General features: G+C 48.4%; 3 protein-coding genes and 1 pseudogene across 3 annotated transcripts in view; 3 read left to right on the forward strand and 1 right to left on the reverse strand.

The window, feature by feature from the left end:
- DNALI1 (dynein axonemal light intermediate chain 1) overlaps positions 1-13,107 on the forward strand; it is a 264,733-nt gene extending 251,626 nt beyond the window's left edge. The window contains exons 2-7 of the mRNA XM_050800360.1: positions 2,339-2,461; positions 2,995-3,140; positions 5,241-5,410; positions 7,479-7,657; positions 8,005-8,169; positions 11,280-13,107. Coding sequence (XP_050656317.1) covers positions 2,381-2,461; positions 2,995-3,140; positions 5,241-5,410; positions 7,479-7,657; positions 8,005-8,169; positions 11,280-11,315 — 777 coding nt within the window. The 5' untranslated portion in view covers positions 2,339-2,380 and the 3' untranslated portion in view covers positions 11,316-13,107. The remainder of the gene's footprint in view (positions 1-2,338; positions 2,462-2,994; positions 3,141-5,240; positions 5,411-7,478; positions 7,658-8,004; positions 8,170-11,279) is intronic.
- Positions 1-15,050, forward strand: part of UTP11 (UTP11 small subunit processome component) — a 594,364-nt gene that overhangs the window by 117,436 nt on the left and 461,878 nt on the right. The window lies entirely within an intron of this gene.
- LOC126961148 (40S ribosomal protein S27-like) lies at positions 1,341-1,953 on the forward strand (annotated as a pseudogene).
- GNL2 (G protein nucleolar 2) overlaps positions 13,065-15,050 on the reverse strand; it is a 30,472-nt gene continuing 28,486 nt past the window's right edge. Inside the window, 4 exon segments of the mRNA XM_050798271.1 lie at positions 13,065-13,181; positions 13,184-13,256; positions 13,926-14,017; positions 14,527-14,609. Of these exon segments, the coding sequence (XP_050654228.1) occupies positions 13,105-13,181; positions 13,184-13,256; positions 13,926-14,017; positions 14,527-14,609 (325 nt within the window). The 3' untranslated portion in view covers positions 13,065-13,104.

The raw sequence follows: 15,050 nt of genomic DNA on the forward strand, positions 1-15,050 counted from the left end.
TCCCAGCTACTCGGGAGAATGAGGCAAGATAATCGCTTGAACCCGGGAGGCGCAGGTTGCAGTGAGCGCAGATCGCACCACTGCACTCCAGCCTGGGCGACAGAGCGAGATGTCTCAAAAACAAACAAACAACAATAACAACAAAAAACTGGGAAAAAGCAAACCTCTCAAGACTGTTTGTTGCCACATTACTGGTAATTACAAAACGTGGAAACAATGTAAATACCCAGCAGTAGGGAAGTTAGCCAAATTAATGGGTGTTATGTGGCCATTAGTGAACCATTTACAAACTTTAAAAACCCTGACTTGTTAACGACAAAGCAGGATACAAAATTGTGCGCAAACCATAATTACATTTACATTTGGAAATAGAAGGGAGGAAGACATGGAAATGCAATCAGAGATGATAACCCGTGGGCAAATCATTAGCTTTTCCTCTTCTATTTCCTGAACTTTTTGCAATGCTGTTGGGGCTCAGAAATCGAAACCCCAAAATATGGCGCGCTGACATGCCGAACTGAAGAAGCCTCAATGTTCCTTCCCGGTGCCCACCGTCTCTCCCAAAGCGTAGGTCTTTATCTGCCTAAGATACAGACTACCAAAAGGAATAATTGTTTCTTTCTTCTCCTCCCAAGAATGTAATCACACCTGACCAGAGACCGTTATGCTGTCAAAAGTAGCTATTTACAGCCGAACACGGAGGCTGCAGCCTGTAATTCCGGCCCTTTGGGAGGCCAAGGCAGGAAAATCGCTTGAAGCCAGGAGTTCCAGACCAACCTGCCCAACATAGCAAGACTCTGTCTCTACAAAAATTAAATTTTGCAGGGGCTGGTGGCTCGTGCCTGTGGTCCCAGCAGAGATAGGAGGATCACTTGAGCCCAGGAGTTGGAGGCTGCAGTGAGCCGTGATGGCACCACTGCACTCCAGCCAGGGCTACAGAGTGAGACCCTGTCTTCAAAAAAACCAAACCAAAACAAAAAAACAACAAAAAACTATTTACAAATGTATCTATGTTCCCTTATTAATTCATTCTGCCTAGTAATCCCTGAACAGAATTCCTCCTTCTCCCACCCTCATAAGTCTGTTTTACCAGGAGGATATATAAGCTTCTGAACCCCTTTCAGGGTGGGTAATCACGCTGTGATTCTCCCCGTGTATACACTTTAAATACATTCGTATGCTTTTTCTCCAATTAATCTGCCTTTTGTGAACTGATTTTTGAGCGACTCCTCAGGGGGCAAAGGGGAAGTTTCCCATTGGCTCCTACATTGTCATTTCTCCATTTAATTAGAAAAATACTTCAGGCCACGCGCGGTGGCTCACGCCTGTAATTCCAGCACTTTGGGAGACCGAGGCAGGCGGATGATGAGGTCAGGAGTTCGAGACCAGCCTGGCCAACATGGTGAAACCCCATCTCTACTAAAAATACAAAAATTAGCCAGATGTGGTGGCAGGCACCTGTAATCCCAGCTACTCGGGAGGCTGAAGCAGGAGAATCGTTTGAACCTGGGAGGTGGAGGTTGCAGTGAGCCAAGATCACCCCACTGCGCTTCAGCCTGGGCAACAGAGCGAGACTCCATCTCAATTTAAAAAACAAAACAAGCCCTTTCTGGCGGTAACGACCTACCCACGAGAACATGCCTCTTGCAAAGGATCTCCTTCATCCCTTCCCCGAAGAGAAGAGGAAACACAAGAAGAAACGCCTGGTGCGGAGCCCCAATTCCTACTTCATGGATGTGAAATGCCCAGGATGCTATAAAATCACCAGTCTTTAGCCATGCACAAACGGCAGTTTTGTGTGTTGGCTGCTCCACTGTCCTCTGCCAGCCTACGGGAGGAAAAGTAAGGCATACAGAAGGATGTTCCTTCAGGAGGAAGCAGCACTAAAAGCACCCTGAATCAAGATGAGTGGGAAACAATCTCAATAAACACATTTTGGGAACAACAACAACAAAAAAACCCTTCAGAAAACCTAGGAACTCCAGATGACTTCCTCTGGGAATTGTCCCTTAATCCTTCATGAGGAGTCAGGAGATGACTCCTGTTTTTCAGGTGACAAAATTGGGGCACAGCAAAGGTGATCTGCCCACTTCATTCAAATCGCGAGCTAGACGCAGCGCAGGGACTCGAACCGCCGTTTTCCTTGCTTCCGAGAGTACAGAGACGAACCGGTGAGCAGAAGGCCTAAGAAGCCAGGAACAAGAGGTTTCCGCCCAGGAGGCACAGAATGAAACTCGCCGGTTGTTGGCCCCGCCCCACTTCGAAGCTCCGCCCAGGCCAAGAAGCGCGGGGGCGGGAGTGAGGGGCGGTTTCCATGGTGACGGCAAACAAGGCCCACACTGGACGGGGCAGCTGCTGGGCTGCTACTCTCGCCGCCGCCATGATTCCCCCCGCAGATTCTTTGCTCAAGTACGACACCCCTGTACTGGTGAGCCGGAACACGGAGAAACGGAGCCCCAAGGTAAGGACGGGGCCTCAGGGGACAAAGCCTCGAAACTCCGATGGGGAAAGACACGTTCCCGCACTGAGGGTCAGCAATCTCAAGGGACAGGGATTGCAGCGACTGGAAGTAAAGGGAATTGGGAAGTCGGAGAAGGAGGGTGAGAGGATTGTATAGGAAGCCCAGATGTTGGGTGTGACCCCAGAGGGCAGATTTAGGATGGGAAAGGAGGTCACAGGGAGATGGATGGGGCTCACTCTTCTTCATGGTACCCGGATCCAAGAATAGACGAGGTAGTGATTTCCCCATCACCAGAGGTGTGAAAGCACATGCCTGAGCACATGTGCCAGAAACACTTGTTCAAGCATTGAGTTGGGACCAGACTTCATGGCCTCCTTCAGCTCTGTGACATAATTTCTGCTGAGAAGACCGACCCAAAGTAGGCTAGGAAGAGGGGAGGACTGTGCGGAAGACCTGGAGCAATCTACAGGTTGGGAATGTGTGGAGCTGAGCTCCTGAACCATTTCCTGCCCTCACCTGTGCCTTCATCTCAGGCTCGGCTACTGAAAGTCAGCCCCCAGCAGCCTGGACCTTCAGGTTCAGCCCCACAGCTACCCAAGACCAAGCTCCCCTCAGCTCCCTGTGTCCCAGATCCTACAAAGCAAGCAGAAGAAATCTTGAATGCCATACTACCCCCAAGGTAAGAAAGTAGGAGCAGTGGCTGGGAGAAGGCCTAGGCTTTTGCATCGTGGATTTTGGGAGTGTGGGAGGAGGCACTCTGCCTCCGTTCCTGGCTGGGGTTTTCTCCCAGTATCACAGAGCTCCTAGAACTTACATATGGCTGGATCCTGGCAGGCTGGTGGGAGACCTCTTCTCAATCTACCCTTGTTTCCTGCATGCTGTCACCCAATCTCATGGCTTTAGATACCACCTATGTGCCGATGGCTCCCAAATGTGTATTTCCAGCCCTGTCCTCTCCACTAAACTCCAGGCCCATGTAGTCTTCTACTTCCTCATTATCTTCATGAAGCTATCTAATAGACATCTCAAACTCAACATATTCAAACTAAATTGCAATTTCTTCCTCCCCAAGTCTGCTCTTCCCCCGTCTTCTGAGAACTTTTTAGTAGGGACTCAAACCACCTTTCATTCCTTTTGGTCACTCTCACAGCATGTGTCCTATCCTTCGTCACATTCTTTTGGCTCCACCTTCAAATTCTTTGCCAAATCCAACCACTTTTCACCACCTCTGCTTCCATCATCTTGCTTCTCGTCACTGGTGGCCACTCGCACTGCTGCAATGGTCTCCTGTCTGAAAACACTGCTTCCACTCTGCTCCTGAAATCTATCCTCCATACAGCCCCTAAGTCATAAGTCAGATCATGCCAGTCTCTGCCCAAAACTCTTTCATGGCTTCCCATCTCAGACTAAAATCAAAAGTCCTTACAATGGCCTGGAAGATGTGGCATGATCTAGCCTATGATATATCCCTGACCTTATCTCCTGTTACTCTGTTTCTTGTTCACTGTTCACTGTGCTGAATCCACAGGGGCCTCACTTGCTATTTCTTTTCTTTCCTTTTTTTTTAAAAATCAGAGTCTCACTCTGTTGCCCAGGCTGGAGTGCAATGGCGCAATCTTGGCTCACTGCAAGCTCCGCCTCCTGGGTTCACACCATTCTCCTGCCTCAGCCTCTCGAGTAGTTGGGACGACAGGTGCCCGCCACCACGCCCGGCTAGTTTTTTGTATTTTTAGTAGCGATGGGGTTTCACCGTGTTAGCCAGGATGGTCTTGATCTCCTGACCTCGTGATCTGACCACTTCGGCCTCCCAAAGTGCTGGGATTACAGGCGTGAGCCACCGCGCCCGGCCCTCACTTGCTATTTCTGAAATGCCTCATTCACTCTCCCATCACAGGGCCCTGACAGCTGGTGTTTTCACTGCCAAAGATGTTCTTCCCTTGATATTCTCCTGGTTCCTTTCATTTCTTCACTCAGGTCTTTCTCAGATGTCATTTCTTCCAGGAGGCTCTCCTTGAGAATTCGCCATAGCACAGCACCCCTGCCCAACATGATCTCCTCTTCTTGCTTTTTTCTTCTGCAGCAACATGCCTTTTCATCTATTTTTATGTAATAAGTTGACAGCACAGTTTGTAAGGCTATGAGGAAAAGGGAAAATAGTGAAAGACAGACTGTCATCTCCTCTGAGGTGGAGGTCAAAGGATGGGGGTCACTTTTCAGTTGATTCCCTCCCACCAATGATGCAGAAATCCTCTCCCCCATGGTAGTTTTGCCTTCAAACTTCCTCCATGTGATTCCACAACCTGGCCATCTCTGCCACAAGGTTCATTGTGGGGGCCTATGCAGGCACACACCTTCACGAACCTCCCCACCCCTGATACACACATCTGCCTCTTTCTCACTCACACAAGGTTCATGATGTCCTGTGTTTCCCACCCCATAAGTTGGTGGGTAGTTCCTACTGTTCAGATCAAGCAACAACCATAAATCGGTCTTCGACATGTTAGGAAGGTAAGATCTGAAATGGTGGGGAATGATTTCACAGAGGCCCATTGCCGTGGTGGAAATTGTCCACTACCTACCCATTCCCGAGGTCCCTACGGAGGCAGCATAGCGGGTGTGGCTTTGGAACCTCACATCCCAAGGGATGGAGGATTCTGGGTTGGTGGCAAAGCTGCCCCTCACTGCTGCTCAGGCAGAGGGCTCAAAGGGCCCTCTCTGCTCATGTGCTGGGGACCCTCGAGTCAATGGGTTTTGCTCAATCTCGCTGTGTCTGCCACAGGGAGTGGGTGGAAGACACGCAGCTATGGATCCAGCAGGTGTCCAGCACCCCTAGCACCAGGATGGACGTGGTGCACCTCCAGGAGCAGTTAGATTTAAAGCTGCAGCAGCGGCAGGCCAGGGAAACAGGCATCTGCCCTGTCCGCAGGGAACTCTACTCACAGTGTTTTGGTGAGTGAGCCAGGTGAGGGGTGGACACTACACACCCTACTGCTCCCTTCCCTTCACCTTCAGCACCGATCCAAGCCTGAGCACCCTAGAGCTGGAGCCCATCTCATACTGGAATCCCCTTTTCTCCCCCTGCCTGACCCACCCAGCAACAGCTAACTGCCCTCTTCCCCTTCCCAGCTGAAGGGGGTCAGCCCCTCCACACCTGTGGGTATCTCTCATCAGGCAGGACAAGAGACTGAGAAAAGAAATACGACACTGAGACAAAGTATAGAGAAAGAAAAGTGGGCCCAGGGGACCAGTGCTCAGCATACGGAGGACCCGCACCGGCACCGGTCTCTGAGTTTCCTCAGTATTTATTGATTACTATGTTCACTATCTCAGCAAGAGGAACGCGGCAGGAGAGCAGGGTGATAGTGGGGAGAAGGCCAGCAAGAAAATATGTGAGCAAAGGAATCTGTGTCACAAATAAGTTCAAGGGAAGGTACTATGCCTGGATGTGCACGTAGGTGAGATTTTTGCTTCTCTCCACCCAAACATCTCAGTGGAGTAAAGAGTAACAGATCAGTGTTGCGGCCAACATGTCTCGCCTCCCACCACAGGGCGATTTTTCTCCTATCTCAGAATAGAACAAATGTACAATCGGGTTTTATACCGAGACATTCAGTTCCCAGGGGCAGACAGGAGACAGAGGCTTTTGTCTTAACAGCAAGAGGCCTTCCTCTTTTACTAATCCTCCTCAGCACAGACCCTTCACGGGTGTGGTGTTGAGGGACAGTCAGGTCTTTCCCATCCCATGAGGCCGTATTTCAGGCTATCACATGGGGAGAAACCTTGGACAACATCTGGCTTTCCAGGGCAGAGGTCCCTGCCCTGGAACTCCCTGCACAGCTTTCCGCAGTGCATTGTGCCCCTGATTTATCGAGAATGGAGAATGGCGATGACTTTTACCAAGCATACTGCCTGTAAACATTTCATTAACAAGGCATATCCTACACAGCCCTACATCCCTTAAACCTTGATTCCGTACAACACATGTTTCTGTGAGCTCAAGGTTGGGGCAAAGTCACAGATCAGCAGCATCTCAGGGCAAAGCAATTGTTCAGGGTACAGGTCAAAATGGAGTTTCTTATGTTTTTCTTTTCTACATAGACACAGTAACAGTCTGATCTCTCTTTCTTTTCCCTACACCAGCCCCACCTCTTCTACAAGTCCTCCAGCTGCCAGCCACTGTATTCTTGGCAACTTGAGTTCCTCACCCCCTTAGCAGATGTTTGGAGTAAAACGAAGAACTTCCATCTGGTTTTCCAAAGATTTCTGTAATAAGCATGTGCTAATTTTTTAGTCAGAAAGATTAATGTTCAGTATTTACATCCATCCATCCACGAATATTTGGCCCTTGGTCCAGAAAAATATTGTGATTTGTTGTTAACCGACAGACACGAGAGATTTAAGATGCACCTCCTTGAGTGCTGGTGTCAAATGGCTGTCCCCCGGCCCAGTCTCACTGGCTCTTATGGGTGCCAATCTGCAAATCACCTTCAAACCCTCAGGCAGCTGCAGGGTTTAGCAGGCTTCCCTATCCGTGTGTTGTTACGCTTCGCCCTCCAGGTCAGCATTTATGGGGAGATAGGTGGGCAAGCTCTAGATGTTGCCATTTCCAGCCTCAAACCAGTGCAGCCAAGGGGGCACACAGGATGTCCCAGCTGCTTTAAAACAGCTGCCATCTTTAAACAGAAAAAGTCAGGTTTTTTCGAATAGTAACCAGTTTTTACCAAAGGCCAGAAGGGAGGGGACCCAGTGCTGCAAACAAACCAGAGCCTCTTGTTTCCTTTGCCCTGGACGACCCAGGTTTGCTGACTCTGTGCTACTCACAAGTGCCAAGTTCAGAGGAGTCACTGCATGGCAAGGCTCTTTGGGCCACTGAGGGCAGCCTCCCTGAGGCCCTTCTCTGAGGCTTTGTACTTTGTCTCCAAGCGAGAACACCCTAATGTCCTTCCCAAGAGGAAGGGTGTTTGCAGTAGACACAGTGCAAGCCCTGTCTGATCTCATGGTGTGTGTGCATTGGAAGATGAGTTGATCCGGGAGGTCACCATCAACTGTGCGGAGAGGGGGCTGCTGCTGCTGCGAGTCCGGGACGAGATCCGCATGACCATCGCTGCCTACCAGACCCTGTACGAGAGCAGCGTGGCGTTTGGCATGAGGAAGGCACTGCAGGCTGAGCAGGGGAAGTCAGACATGGAGAGGAAAGTGAGTGGGGTTTACCGTGACCCTTGGCCCCGTCTCTTCTGTAAACCGCAGGGCCATGTGCTTGTCATTCCAGCACTACATTCTGGCCTCCTAAGGTGCTCTCCTGACAGTCACGACACTTGGACCTGCATCACCTCAGTGAGGGACCCCTGGTTGAGTATGATGGCCAGCCTGGTGGTCTTGGCAGAGTTGTCTCCGCTGTGGACGCTCCATGCCAGGCACTGACCTCCCACTGGGTGGCAGTATATACCCTGGCAAAGTCTTATGTCCCATGTCCCTTCCACCCAGGCTCACACCATTCCATTCACCTGGCAACATCCCAGGATGACTGGTCATTCTCTCCTCAGATTGCAGAATTGGAGACGGAAAAGAGAGACCTGGAGAGGCAAGTGAACGAGCAGAAGGCAAAATGTGAAGCCACCGAGAAGCGGGAGAGCGAGAGGCGGCAGGTGGAGGAGAAGAAGCACAATGAGGAGATTCAGTTCCTAAAGCGGACGAATCAGCAGCTGAAGGTAATCAACGCACAGGCTGGGGTGGAGGTGCCCACCGCCCCAAGACCCAGCCCCAAGGGCCAGGCATTCGGTTCCTTTTCCATGGCTTTTAACTGTTTGTCCACATGCACTGCCAAAGAATAAAGGAAGCTGACTTTGGTGGTGGGAGAAGGGGAGGGCTCCAGAGGGGGTCTCTACTCTCAACTCCAAATCTCTGAGGCACCTCAGCCTGGCTCTCTAGTGGAGGATTCTTCTCCCTGAAAAAAAGTTGCCCATCCTCAAGGAAGAGGTGGATATGGCAAAAAGTGAAACTCTGTTCCCCTGGAAGCTGGTATGTTGGAGGCTTCCTGGGGGAGAGCGGGGCTCCAGCTGGCTTGCGTGGTAGTGCTGTCCCATGGCTGTCTCCTCTGAGGCACTGTTTCAGGGCATAACCAGGGAAGAAGTCAGAACCAGTGGGCAGCAGGGCCCTTTGAGAGGAAGAACCATTTCAAATCAGAAACCTTCCCCAGGAATGTGGTCGGGGAACCCAGGCGTAGGTGCTCTTCCTCGAAGCCCAGTGCCAGCAGTGGTCTTTTATCCGGCTGAGGTCACGGGAGGGAGGGGGCTGCTGGACACAGCTGGGCAGGAGGCCATGCTACAGGCACTGCACCTCCCCGCTGTTTGGTCCAAAGGTTCTCAAAAGGTAGGCCCCAGACCAGCATCGTCCTCACCTGGCAAACTAAGCAAGACAAATTATCGGACCCACCCCAGATCTACCGAATCAGAAAATTCGAGGTTGGGGTTCAGCAATGTGCTTTAACAAGGTCTCAGGTGATTCTAATATTTGCAAAAGTTTGAGCATCACTGTTCTGGACAGATGGCCTACTGACATTTAGTGGCTTTTTCCCATGGCCCTGGCCAAAGGACCCTGGATGGATCTCCCTCTCCTCCCTAGACTCAGATAGAAACCTTACAGTCTTGACATTGGCAGGCTTGTTAGGTCTACACACCAGCAGGACTGGCCATTTGCAATAAAGAAGGCTTTCTATTAACCACTACTGGAACTTTTCTTGTTGCTGAAAAGTTAAACAAAAAGAAAAGCAAGAAACTTTCACAGCCATAGATGAATCTGTTTCCTTAGCAGACTCTGAGGCTGCTTTCCTTAACTGCCATATTCCTTTTTCACAAGCCTGAGTTCCCCAGTTCTTCCTGGATTAGCAACAAGAGCAAACCAAATACCTTAGCATATTTCTAACATTTAAAAGCAATCTTGCAATCTCCAGGGTGAAAGATTCTTTAGAAGTGGGCATTTTAAATTTTTTTTTTGAGACAGAGTTTTGCTCTTGTTGCCCAGGCTGGAGTGCAATGGCATGATCTCGACTCATTGCAACCTCTGCCTCCCGGGTTGAAGCGATTCTCCTGCCTCAGCCTTCCGAGTAGCTGGGATTACAGGCGCCCACCACCATGCTGGCTAATTTTTTGTATTTTTGGTAGAGATGGGGGTTTCACCATGTTGGCCAGGCTGGTCTCGAACACCTGACCTCAGGTGATCCACGTGCCTCAGCCTCCCAAAGTGCTGGGATTATAGGTATGAGCCACCTCGTCCAGCCTTTTTTTTTTTTTTTTTTTTTTTTTTTGAGACATAGCTTCGCTCTTGTTGCCCAGGCTGGAGTGCAATCTCGGCTCACTGCAACCTCCACCTCCCATGTTCAAGCATTCTCCTACCTCAGCCTCCCAAGTAGTTGGGATTACAGACATATGCCAGCACGCCCAGCAAATTTCTGTATTTTGAATAGAGATAGGGTTTCACCATGTTGGCCAGGCCGGTCATGAACTCCTGATCTCATGTGATCCGCCCACCTTGGCCTCCCAGAGTGCTGGAATTACAGGCGTGTAACACAGGAAGTGAGCTGTTTTTATTGGCTCAAAACTGCAATTGCAAATAAAGCAGCTTTGCTGTCCCTAGGCTAGACCTACCTACAGATCTGTCCAGTATTATTATTTTGGCTGCCAGAGGAACATAGTAAATAACTCCCAAGTGTCTTAAGCTTTATGCAAAGAGGGATAGCTCTGGCGGGGTGCGGTGGCTCACACGTGTAATCCCAGCACTTCAGGAGGCCGAGGTGGGTGGATCACCTGAGGTCAGGAGTTTGAGACCAGCCTGGCCAACATGGTGAAACCCTATTTCTACTACAAATACAAAAAGTAGCTGGACTTGGTGATGTGCGCCTATAATCCCAGCTACTCAGGAGGCTGAGGCAGGAGAATCACTTGAACCCGGGAGGCAGAGGTTGTAGTGAACCGAGATCATGCCATCACGCTCTAGCCTGGGTGACAAAGCAAAACTCCATTCCCCACCTGCACCCCCCCCAAAAAAAGGGACAGCTCTGTATTCACTGGCAACATTTCTCTAATTGGATGTCAAGTTGTTTCAGTGGCTGAAAATTTGCTGTTTCCCAAACCTCCGGTCCCAGCAGAACTCCCAGGATCTTAAACAAGAGAGCCAATTTTTTTTTTTTTTTTTGAGATGGAGTCTGACTCTGTCACCCAGGCTGGAGTGCAGTGGTGTGATCTCCGCTCACTGCAAGCCCCTCCTCCTGGATTCATGCTATTCTCCTGCCTCAGCCTCTGGAGTAGCTGGGACTACAGACGCCTGCCACCACGCCCGGCTAAGTTTTTTATTTTTAGTAGAGATGGGGTTTCACCATGTTAGCCAGGATGGTCTCAATCTCCTGACTTCGTGATCCGCCTGCCTCAGCCTCCCAAAGTGCTGGGATTACAGGCATGAGCCACTGTGCCCGGCCAGAGAGCCAAATATTTAACTTAGCAGACATATTCTGGCCTGAAATCTGAGCCATGAAAAGCCCTTACAACAATGCATTCAATATCCTTGTCAATGCTTTATATCATACCCAGAGCCATTGTGTGGAAACCAGACAGGTCTGGCATCTCCTCATGTACTCAGACTCTGGCTTGTATGCCAAGCCAGAAATTAGCTAATCTAGAAAATATGGGTTTGGGGATCAAGGGGAAAAAGAACACTTGGAGTGGCAGCATTTGGATTATTCTTCCCAGAGACTTTTATCACCTCTTAGCTATTTGTATCAGGCTGCAAGGTTCAAGTATTAATGGAATTTGTTTTTGTTTTTCAGGCCCAACTGGAAGGCATTATTGCACCAAAGAAGTGATAATTTCCACATGGTAATTTCCAACAAGACACTTGGGATTATTTACTATGTTCTTTTGGCAGCCAATAAAATCATCATAAGCCCTTTGTAATAAAAAGCGTTTCCTGAGTGAGCAAGCTATACCCTCCCCTAACCACCACCTAGGTATTTGTCAGAAGTCACACTATTGCTCCAATGTCATGAAACACCTAAGGTCTGCCAGCTAGGCTCCTGGCTGGGCAATGGAAGATGGTGTGGCCCTGTTAATCTAAGTGTGTGGCTTACTAGTCAGCCTTGGGATCTGCCAGCTCAAATTCTAAGAAAGTAACTGCTATCTCGTCATCACTCTATACCAATACTTACTTCTGGCCAAATGAATCTGCTTCTCTGCTCCTCAAACTTTTAGTTCACAATTCATCTTCTACCTTAACTAACTTGGGCTTCTTGGGCCTCTGGCCTTCCTTATTTAATATCTTCTTATCCCTGCTCGAATGCATTTCTAACTCATTTTGGAGCTTTGGTTTTCTAATGTATTATCCACACTTGCCAGTCAACTGGACCCCTTCCTCCTCGGTTTCAGACTGCCTACGTTAGGAAACGATGGCAGGGTCAAACCTATGGCTTTGGAGAAAGTAAATGTTTGCCAGAAAGGAATACTAGTCACAGTGGCCTTTGTGAGTTGTCTGCAACTCAGCTCTTCCCCCAGCACCGATCTGTTCCCCTTATCCTGCAGAAAATCAAGCCCTGACTCTGCACTCCCCTAAGTAGTGATGTTAATTAACAACTGAAGAGGTAACCAAATGCAGGTCTAATGACTAATGATTGGAGTATGGCTGCTAGACAACTGCGTTTTAGTATTTCTCTTCCACTCTCCTGGTTTTGTAGACCCAGAAGACTGAATGAGTGACATAAATCTTTAGTTCGGGGCAAGGCAGGATGGGCTAGGGTGGTAAGCTAGAGAACTTCCATCCTTCAGTTAGGCTGCACAAGTAACATTACCTAAAAGGCACTAACATGCTCAGCTTCCCCGGAAAGAGGTGTGAGAAGGGACTCTCCTTAGCAGAGCTTCCATCTGCCATCTGTCTTGGGTCCAGTGAGCTTCAAGGCTCACAATGGAAGCACTGTCGTTCCCCCAGAAAAGCTGTGTTCCCCAAGCTCAACACACCATACACATTCTCATCTGGAATCTAAGGGGCAGCTTTTACCCTGATCCAGTATCCTGAGGAATTTTAAGGCTCCACTCAAATGACCTGCCTGTGTTGTCATTTCCATGGGAAAGAACTCTTTCCACGAGATCTGCTGGTTCCAGGACTCTAAGACAGGAATGTATGTGTCGTAAGTGGGTCCACTTCACAGACTCATTGAGGCAGAAATTACTGTAGCTGTCTCCTATTTCTTCCGCACCCAGCCTTCTTGTATCTCAAAGCCCAGGCCATGTACACTAACGTCCTTGAAATTTGCAGTTCAGTATGCTTCTATTCCAAATCACTCATTACCAATAAAAAAGAAATATCACCCTTTCCATTTTGTAGACCTCGTCCCCTATTTCTGTCAGACATTTATATGACAGGGTGACTGTGGATGAATCTCTTAGTTCATCCACAGTCTACCTGAAGTGCTATACTTTCAGACTCTTATCACTGAAATACTTAAGGGTGAGGAGGCTTTATTTCCCTAGCACTGGTGAAGGGCTTCAACTGTCAAACCTCAGAACAAATGCATTATGGCCTTAGAAATGCCAATGGGGCAGGAAGAAAACACAATTTCTAATTGCATGTTTTTGTATAATTTAATAAAAACCTTTTAAACATTACTGCTTTTGTCTGAATTTTTTGCGTTTGTGTTTCTGTCCCTCTGAGTCATTGGTCTTCTTTTTGTTCCTGTTCTGTTTTTCACGTTGTGTGTTTCATAGTAGCGCACACCAACTTTTTTCGGCCGTTGCTGCCGTACTGCTCGCCTCCGCTGTAAAAAATGGCAAGAAAAGATGAAGAAAAAAAAAAAAAAAAAAAACCCTGAAAGTCATTCACAAAACAGGAGTCTCTGCTTCTCATCTCTGTGTTCTATTTCCTGTGCTGCTTCCACAGCTACTGGAAGCAGTGCTAATGAGGGAGGGCTCCCCCTTAGACCTAAGGTTACTCTTCCATTGTGACTTACGAATCTCCAAGTTACAAATCCACATGTGATCCAACCCTTATCCAATGCGAGAATCTGTTCTGCATCACTCCTGACAAGTCCCCTGCAGCAAGACTGAGCACTGCTAACCACTCCCCTCCCCAGAAGGCCCACTCCAGCTCTGAACAGCTTAGCTCCAAAGCTGTCCTTCACAGAGGTCAGTGATCTGCCCAAAACAGATCTGCTCATCAGGTCATTTCCCTTGGGACTAGAAACTGACTCCTCTAGAGGATAGTCCACTGGTGTGGAGATGTTGATTAGAAACTCCTAAAACATATGACATGGACTCAAGGACCTTCATCCACCAGGCCAGCCCTGACCCTATTTATCTGACCTCAACTAGGTCAACGAGGACTGGGGTTCTTGGGATTCAGCTCTAGACCATTTGTTTCAGTGGGTCTTGACAACTGGGGTTCTATTTACTCTACTTGGGCCACACTTAAGACCTACAACACTTACTTCTTTTGATGTAAGTGCCCTGGGGGCTTTATTTGAATGTTCCTGTTCCTCTTCCCTTTGTGCCTTCCGCTTCTTTCCCTTTTTGGAAGGTGCTGGATACAAACGATACACAAACAGGAATTTTCTACTGAAAATTTGTCTATAAACCCAATGGTGGCAACAAGCTTGATGTATCAGAAGGAGGTCACCCAGTGTGGACAAAGCAGGTGAGCAGAGTGGTGAGTAAAGCAGGCCAAGGGGAGGCCGCCAGGTCAGGATTCCCTGAGCCACACTCTCAATGTGGAAGCTGACGGTCAAATGGAAGAAAGGATAAATGCAGGAAACACGCCCCCTTCTTTGTCTGTGGACCCACCCTTGGATTCTAAGGTTAATAATGAATGCTTTCTAGGAAGTTTCCTGAATTGCCAATTTAATCCTAAAAAATGTGCAGAATGAAAAGTGAATAATTCAATTTGCATAACAGTATGTAAATTTAAAGTAATCTGCCAGATATGACAAACATTTATGTGGATGACTGAGATAATCTGGAGAGTGAACTTAGGTTTCTCAAAACTCTAAAGACGCAAATTATATCTAAATGATTGAAATAATTTATCTTCACCTGTATCATCTACATGTTCTTCCAGCGTTTTTCTTTGTTCTTCAGGTTTTGCAAATATCTTTTCACTCAGTCCCTTGGATATTCTGAAACAGAAAAGCAAAGTAACATTCCTCCTCTCACTCCCCCGAATCACATGCTGACCTGGAGACCTGCGACAAACTCACAGACTCAAGAAACCCCACTCCTATCCATGTAGTTATCACCAGTGGAAGAAGTCAACACCCAACATATTTGTACCTCCCTGGGTGTTTCTAAAGCTTCTCATACTGCAGGCAGCTGAATTTTACAAAATTTACAGCTCACTTTTTAAAAGTGGCAATAACAGCCAAATGTGGTGGTGCACACGTGTAGTCCCAGCTACTTAGGAGGCTGAGATGAGAGGACTGCTTGAGACCAGGAGAGTGAGGCCAGTCTAGGCAACAAAGCGAGACCCCGTCTCAAAAAACAAACAAACAAAAAACCTAATCAAACAAACAAATGGCAATAACCCCAGGTAAAAATATGGCTCCGGTACTCATGGCAAA

This window comes from Macaca thibetana, chromosome 1 (assembly GCF_024542745.1).
Source record: "Macaca thibetana thibetana isolate TM-01 chromosome 1, ASM2454274v1, whole genome shotgun sequence".
Lineage (NCBI taxonomy): Eukaryota > Metazoa > Chordata > Mammalia > Primates > Cercopithecidae > Macaca > Macaca thibetana.